The 8,818-nt window shown below is 39.1% G+C and overlaps 1 protein-coding gene across 1 annotated transcript in view; it reads left to right on the top strand.

Moving 5' to 3' along the window:
- Positions 1 to 6,259, top strand: part of LIN52 (lin-52 DREAM MuvB core complex component) — a 40,990-nt gene extending 34,731 nt beyond the window's left edge. Inside the window, exon 5 of the mRNA XM_009993949.1 lies at positions 6,204 to 6,259. Within this exon, the coding sequence (XP_009992251.1) occupies positions 6,204 to 6,259 (56 nt within the window). The remainder of the gene's footprint in view (positions 1 to 6,203) is intronic.
- The last annotated feature ends 2,559 nt before the right edge of the window (positions 6,260 to 8,818 follow it).

Here is an 8,818-nt window from a genome sequence, read left to right on the forward strand (position 1 = left end):
CTTTCCCTGCTTTGGGGGTCAAAGGGATCAGGTCTTTGGCCCCACAGATGTTGGCCTTGGGCAGCTTCTAGAAGTGGGAGGTACTGTAAGTGTTTCCTTTAGCATGGGGGTCACTCAGGACAAAGTAGCTGTATATACTAATACCTGTCACCTGGAACGTATGTTTAGTAGCTCCTTGGGCATTGGTAGGGATGTCATTGCCCCTTGTTTTGGGTGTTTTCCTTGGCTGATTTTGCTGTACAAATGTGAATGAATTCAGGGTTAGTTTTACACTTGAAGCTCTGTGAAAATTGTTTGCAACCAAGGGCAAACAGCATGGTCCTACCTTGCAAGGTAGGAAAACCTGATTAGGAGAACTAGGTAAATTACTCTGCAGCAAAGGAATCTTTTTTTAGAGCAGTTATAATGTTAGTGTTTATTGTTAGCAACAATAACATTTTTGAGGATATCTTAATCTGCAGCAGATCTGTTATCACGATGCTGGATAATCCTGAATGATCTCTGAGATCTCTTATCAGGTATATGGCAAAACATTACTGTGAGTGGAGAAAAATGAGGTGGAAAGGGGGTCACATGAGGATTTCATGATTCAGGAAAGCATTAGGTATTTGATTCCAATTCTTAAGTCTAACTAGCGCTAAACTGTTTTGGTGGTTTAAAAGGTTATCAGTCTCAGCTGTTTACCACTTCTCTGTCAGAGATGACATACTAGGACCATGTGCCTCACCTGCTCTGGTTCATAGACTGGCTTTGTACAGCCACCTTTGGTATTTCAGAACAAGTCATGCCAGGCTGTGAACTGCAGCTGAAGTAAGGGCAGAGTCTGCTGTCTCATTCACCAAAGGAAGGACAGTGATGTTTTGTACCAAGGGCAGTGTTAGTATTTTAAAATGTTGCAGCAAGTCTTGACAGAGCTCATCTTTCAGAGCCTGGATTCTAGCACAGTTGCTGACTCCTTTAGTATATGTCTGTACATCACTCCTTACTGAGGCTGTGACCCCATCTCAGAGATGGGAGTTAAATCACTGTATGTCTCAAGAATATTGTGAAGGTTGATAAACTTTGCAAGTGCTTTGATATTGATTATTGAAAGAAACCACGGTCATGCAAGCTTATTCCACCTGGAGGTTTCTGCTGATTCTATCGTCTTACCTGAAAAATGTGTTTCAGAAGTGTTTTATGATCACGCTGATCTTCAGTGTAAATGTAACATTTCCTGAAGCACGAGTGTAAGTAACTGTATGTGCCAGTTCTACCTTCAGTAAAGGCAACTGGAATTGCTTTTGCTAACCACTGCTCTCCTGAGAAGGCAGTTTATGAAGCTGGGTTTGGTGTAGCATTCACTGATAAGGATTTGTCAAAAGCCTGCAGTCATCAAGTAGCAGTTCATTTGACAACGTTAAGGAAGTACGCAGTTAGCAGCATAATTAGAGCTCTTTTTATGAAGGAAGAGGAGGGAGTTGGTGCCAGCAGGCATCCAGGTGGCAGCAGGATTTTGGGGGTCAGGTCTTGAGATAAAGTGGTCCATACAAATCTCTGTCTCTGATAGAAGTTCAGATTATGTTGGCTGGGCAATTATGTTCTGTTGTTCTAAGTGTTACACTACAAGACATTTCAAGGATAAAAATATTGTTTTCACAGGGCATTAGTTGTGTTCCCAGTTCTTTTTAGTAGCAAGTCTTTACATATTTCAGCACTGCTACATTTTCAGGTCAGAGGAGGACAGTCAGATTTGTCCTGTAAATTGTACAACTGGGAGAGAGGCAAAGAAGTGCTTCTCTAGTGAGTGGCTTTGTTTTAAAATATCTGTGATTTGAAGATGTTCACAAGCTTTTTTTTTTTTTTTGAGACTTTTAGAGAAGCCCAGAAGTAGTAAGCAGCAAAAGGTATAATGACCATGATAAATTTGTGATAAATAGTGTTTGCCACATATATCTTTTACATAGACTTTATCATCAAGTGTGTTGCGTTTTTGCAACACACATTACATTAAAAAAGTGTTCACATATGATGTTGCTTAGGGATTCTCCTGGATGGAAGTTGCTTATGTAAGTGTAAATTACTGTTTTTGTTGCCGATTTTATAGCAGTAAATCCTTCCATCATTTCCTGGCTGTCCAGACCTTACGACACAGTATGTCCTGAGCTGTCATATGTGTGAGAAGGCCTTTTATGGGGAGCAATCAGGCTGGACCCCAATCTTTAGTGCAGTGTTTTTTTCTAATTAAATTGTCACTGGAAGGAATATCTGGAACAGCGGTTTTCATTTGCAATAGAGGAAAAAACATTATGAGTCTTTGTCATTTGATTAAAAGTTACTTAACCTTTAAATTGCTACAGATGTAAAGATAGTTCTGAGTTTCCAATGTAATCGCCTCCAAGTTAAAATCAGGAAAATCTTTGTGTAATGAAACCCATATGTCATAGTGAAAGGATGCAAAGCACTGGCAGAGTGGGCTGCTCTAGCAGGAGATTCTGCACCCAATCTTGTTAACCAAGACTGCTTTTGGTAATCCCTCATCTCCGCACTTGTAGGAAATCAATCTGTACTACTGAATCTTTTCAACCAGCAACCACAAAATTTACTGCAGAGAGGCAGCTTGGGGACAATCGTAGTAGAAACGGAGCCCCAGGCAACAAGGCTAAATGTGGAATTGAGGGATTGAAGTTCTAAAGAGGAGATTATATTAAACCTTATTCTGCTCCCCTATCAAGTAGAAATCTCTCCCTTCTTTCAGCTCCAGCCTTTTCTACCCAATACCTGTTTGTGAGATCTGCTTGGTAGATCTTGCAGGCAGCAAACTTAATTAGTACTGTGCAGCATTCTCTGTTAATTTTAGTAGCCTGATATTATTTTTCAATACATCTATCTGAAAGAGTCTATTCAAGCACTCAACTTCCATTGTAACAAGACCTGATAACATCTTAAAGCATTTTTTCTATGGTCTTTCAGTATCCTCCTCCTCCTCCCTAGGAGGTGAGATTAATTTGTATCCAAGCTATTGTAATCCTATCCATTGTTGGTATTTCTGTTGTAGTAGATGCACAGCATTGGCAAGGTTGTAAATCGTGACTTGACATGGAGATTCATATTTCTGTTTCATGTTGCACAGCCTCTGTAGTGTCTGCTGGTACGATGAAACCTTGTGTTCAAACCGTCTTCGCTTGAAGACCATGGTTTAAGCAGCCATTTTAAAGAAATAATGTTTTCACTATGGTTTTGTGAAATCTTTTAATTAAAAAAATTCACCTCTGTCTACTCTCTTGGGTAATCGCTTATGGCAGATTTTACCATCTCTCTTAGATTGCAATCATATTTGGAATGTGGGTGATGGTTTCTTCACTCAGAAGCTCTTCCCCCACTCCAGCAAGCTCGAAAAGGCCCCACTGGAAATTATGTTCCCATTATTAAGAATTCATTTATCAGAAGCAGTACAGAGCAGAGGAGTCAGTCTAATATTAGAGGCTTTTCTGTGCAAAGTTCAAGCTCAAATCATACTCCAGTGCAAATTAAAGAGGAAAAAAGGGGAAGGAGTAGCCAAGATGTTTGAATGCAATACCATGTAATATGTATTTGGCCTGTGTTTACCAGGAATGCATTGAACTCGGGTTCTTGGGCAGATAAGAGAATCAGCTGAGGCAGGGAAAACACGATTGTTAATGTTTGTGGAAATTTGCCCTTAGTTTGGCTGTGATTTATTTATTTATTTTTTTGGGGGTGATATGAAGATGTTATTTCCTGGCCATTTTCATATGTATACAAAGATGTAAAGTCCTTTTTTTCAGTTTGGCATCATATCTTTAAAAATAGAGTCCCGATGCAAGCCTGAGTATGTGAGGAGAACAGGAATACAGAATAGCAGAAGGCTGCCTCCTGCTCCTAATGGGATTTTGTAGCAGCATGTGCGAGTTTGTTTCAGAAGTCAGAAATGAACAGATGTTGGTATAAATTACCTCTGTGTCTGATGTCTTGCAAATTAAAAGCGCGGTTGGCATCACTAAACAATTTCACCAGGTTGGGGGGGGAAGCGGGCGGTGATTATTGTAGCAGGTCGGTAAGAATCTTTTAAGCTGCAGCCGAACAGGATAGGAAGGATAAAGAAATGAAGAATAAAATGAGAGGTCTGTGAATTAATCAGAAATGTTAACATCTCCGATGACAAGTGAACAGGAGGGCACGTGCTCTGGAGCAACCCCCAACCTGCAGTAATTTCACTCAGGGCACAGAAGGAGTCTATGCTCTCTGCCTGATTTATAGGGTGCAGCCCTCTTTGGGGGAACAGAATTGTCATGCATTCGTATATCTCCTATATGGGACTTGCACCCTGGAAAACTTTGCAGTCTATCAGCTACAGTTTGGCTTTGTTAATGGTGTTTTAAAACCATGTGCTGTTGATGGTGCAAGGTGGGAAGGTGTCAAAGAACTCCTGCCGAAAATCTATCCTAGCTGAAATTTTTAAAAACTTGCATTTATATTTAATCATGTTCTTTGCACATAGCAGTTTATTTCTGTAACAATCCACTCTGCCCTTCTGCAGCACCTCCTGTCTGTGCGTGATTTCAGCAGCACTTAAAAATACAAGCTATCTTGCGGATGGGGAAGTAGAGGTACAAATGAGTACTTTTGTGGTAGTTCATGCTGTGAATCAGAAGCGGAACTGGGAATGGATCCCAGATGATATAACTCTCACAGCTGAAGGCATGAACCGAGTGAATAATGCAGTGATCTGGCTGAATCTACACCTAGTTTGAAGCATGTTCCACTCACAACAGTGGACTGTGCAGCCAGACAGTTCATGATACCACTAATAGTTTTACAGGAATCTTGTTGATGACAATACCATGTGGTACAATTTTGGGTAGACAAATTAGACTGTAATAATTTAAAGAAGAGGTTTTCAGGCACAAGTTCTAACTTTTAGGTAAAGAGTAACTGTATCTGGTTTAATTGCCAAACCAGAGTCAAACCATGTCTTTACTTGAGGGTGTGTCTTGAGTTATTTCAAGCTGAACATTTTTATTACATTTTAGTTCTAACAGATAATCAGTAGTGTCAACAGAAAACCTAACATCAGCAACAAACCCACCTCCAGTTGTTACGCTAATTGTCATTTCTGTTGTTCCTCTCAGCAGATAGGTCTGAATGGATAGAACAGAAAATGAATTCCCATCTCCTTCCAGAGTCTCACTAGGATAGGTGTGGGAAATGTGCGTGCTTTCATCAATCCTGTGAATAAAAACCTCTGTGTTTTGATGCCTGTCAGTCTAGCACAAAGCTTAAACCTTTATGTAAAGGAAGGGAAGCACTGGTGGGAATATTGTCTTTCTCCAGCACTCAATTGCTAATCGTGTTGTCTTTGATGTATTGTATTGTTATTGCAAGACAAAGATAGTATTAGGACTGCTCTGCCAGCTTGTGAGCTTATGGGCTCGCAAGTCAGAAACGTCTCATGCAGAAAAGTGGCTGTGTAAACCCTGCTGTAATGCAACTACCAGAGATTGATGGTGCCAAGAGTGAGAGAGAGACATATAAACCTTGCCTTGCTGTATTAAACATTGAAGGAATGACAATGCAGAGAGAGAGAGAAGACCAAAACTCTATAAACTTTACTTTATTACACCATCCATAGATGAACTGCATTGAAGGAATATAAACCCCATTATATTACAGCATCCAGGGACCAACACTACTGAGAGAGAAAATGCTGTCTAATTTCTGTTGAAGATCATAGCATCCAGGGACCAATAATCCTGAAATGGAGAAAGAGAGAGTTCCATAATCTCTGACGGATTATAACATCCAGGAACAATTGCTCGGAGACAGAGTGATGGAGATTTGGATTACATCATTCAGAGATGGATAGTACAGAGAAAAGGAGATGCCGTGGGAGCATAACACAGTAGGAATAGAAAGCATAAATTGTATGTAATGAGACAGCCTGTGGGAATTATTGCTGAGTTCAGGAGATTCCATGCCCTGCCTGCATTTCTAAAATGTCAGGAATTCACACTGGAATGCAGTAATATTTATTTTCCACTTTAAAAAAATAATAAAAGAACTGTTACTCAGTATTGGTATAAGGACAAATATAAATAAATGTCTTATCCTGTGATCCTGTGATTAAAATCTGTAAATTAAACAATTGTTTGGGTTTCTTTGTTTTTAAAAAAATAATAATCTCTTTTTCTCTCCTGTGATTTCAGCTCGAGAAATGACTCGAGGAAAATTCCTGAATATCCTGGAGAAACCCAAAAAATAGCTGCCACACCTGGAGTTTGGACAAAAATACCCCAACTAGATAATGTTATGTGCTGCAGATCCAGATGAACTCCAGAACTTCTAAGAAGTATAAAGCTCTTGCTCTACACTTTCAGAAGCAAACATGTCTTTTTGTTTCCAGAACTCTTCTTTTTACAGGGGAGGCTTATTGCATACACAGATCACAAGGACTGCATTTGGTTGCGTTGGAATTCAAACTTCAAGTGACCATAGGATGTCCAACAGGAGGAGTCAGTCCTGACTTGCTGTGACACGTTACCTCTTTTAATCAGCTGTTCAAAGTTTACAGCCATAGGGTCCTCATTCAGCTGCTGTCAGTGGCAGCACCTCTTGAAGTACACAGTAGATCTGAAACCAGCCAGTGCACATCACCAGGCATTGACCTCTTTGTGTGTCTTTTGTCTTACATGTATTGGTTTCTTACGTGCAACTTCTGTGCTGAAGGGCTTAAGCAGAGTTTGGGGTGCAGATAGACCAATAGCACTGGTTCAACAGGTGTGTATGCTTTTATTGTAGAAGCTGAGTGCAGTCTGAGCATTAGATTCCAGTTACTGTCTTCAGAGAAGCATGTCTGGTACTCTGAGGAGGACCTCCAGACGTTTGGAGTACCAGGATGTCCATCTCACTGCTAAAGAGTTCTCTAGTGAAATCAAGAGACTATAGGGATTAAGAGGTGTTACAGCTTCACAAAAGAAAATATCCTTACAGAAACATCAGACAGCGCACAAAGAAACAGCTTTATCAGTCCACTGCAATTCTCTCCTTACAGAGCTAGGAGCTGAAAAAGGTTATAAAGTTGAAAGGTTGTACTCCAAGAAGGGGCAACAGGATTGCTAGCCACATTGCAGGTATGGTCTGCTTGTACAGAATCTTAACACTTCTAAAAATAAACTTTTGTGGCATTTTTAATTACTCACAAAACAGCAAACTCAGAATTTGTTTTCTACAAACACAGTTTTTAAGACAGAATTTTCTGTGACCTGGTCTCAGCACATACTTTTGGGCTTTATTCATCTTACAGTTTAATGTCTTTTCCCTCTGTTAATGCACTTCTGTATGTTCACCCGTGAGAAGAGGTAAGGAGCATGTTCAGACTTCTTATTTTATTTAGAAGAAGAATTTTTTTCACTTCATCCTCCTTCCTTTTCCTAGAAAACAACATTTTAAGCATAGTAAATATATTCTTTCTAGGCTACAGTATAATACTGAAACATTGGAAAAAGAGCAGGGTTTTTTTTTCTCCATTTAGAACTGTTATTTTTAACATGCAGGCTTTTCAAAACTTGTAATTTCGCAGGCTGCAGTCACACGTGAGAGGAGAAATGATTTTTCTGTCGTTCTGTCTTCAGAAAGAAGAGACTCTTTTAAGGTGCATGTGCAATAAAGTGGAAGACATGTTTTAAAATAAAATTGACTTCTCTGAAATTTTACTAAAATGCTGGTGGCCTTCTGGTTTGCCATCCGTGGCCTTGGTTATTACTGATCAGAACTTGGCTTATTTTGGACAGCTCATGTTAACTAAGCTTAAGAAGTTAATATTTAGGAATGTCAAGAGTCTGATTTTAAGCATAACTATTTATTTCTGTGCTTCACAGTTTATGTAGGGCTGAGATTAACAGGAACTCCATCCCTTAAGAACACAAGGGTAAAAGGCAGGTGAATGTGAAGAGAAGTTAAAAGTGATCATTCAGAGACAGAAAAAATCCTGCTGGCGCAAGCCAGTGTTGATGTGGCTTTTAATACTTCTAAGTATTAAATTTATACATTTTGAATGCAATTTTAAGTTTGTATACTATATACATAATATATTTACACACATATATGACATAATGTGATAATTCATGTGTATCACTAATATGAGTATGTGCATTTTATAGAGTTTTGTTGATCCAACAAATTGAGAAATTGAGATCTGAAGGAAGGAGGGATGTAGGAGAAGATATGAAAGCCTGATGTGAAAGCATATACATATTTTCTGATACATTCAGGAAGAAATTTCAAATTTTAGGTATTTTTTAATAACATTGCATGTGTTTAAAAAACCAAGCAAAATACTATATGTAGGACTTCTGTAGGGCAGCCAGTAACATATGGTTTAGAATTGTGATATTTATTGGCTATGTACTTACCATCTGTAGAGATGAGTTAGTGATATAATTTTTTATTGGTAATATTTATACCTATTTTTGTGTGTTAGCCAGAAAATTGTAATTAGTCTGTTATTGTGTTGTGGTTTGATAACAAACAAATGCAAAGCTCAGACAATCATCTGGGTTTCCAAAATAGCCCTCTGAGATGCAAGAATTTTTGCTTAGCCACCTGGGTGATACTCTTCCTCTGGCATTTCTTCATACTTCTGCGTGCCACTGCCTCAGGATTTGGCCTGTGGGTGCTCTGTTCCCATCAGTAAATAAATATTTGGCAATATCCAAATGGCACTAAGGGTTTTCATACCCTTTTGAATCCTATGTTTTTCCTTCAGTGACATCCTTCCTGACATACCTGCAGTATCTATGTAGACAAGAACATCTGGGTGACT

Source organism: Chaetura pelagica, unplaced genomic scaffold (genome assembly GCF_000747805.2).
Source record: "Chaetura pelagica isolate M959 unplaced genomic scaffold, ChaPel_1.0 scaffold11, whole genome shotgun sequence".
Classification (NCBI taxonomy): Eukaryota; Metazoa; Chordata; class Aves; order Apodiformes; family Apodidae; genus Chaetura; species Chaetura pelagica.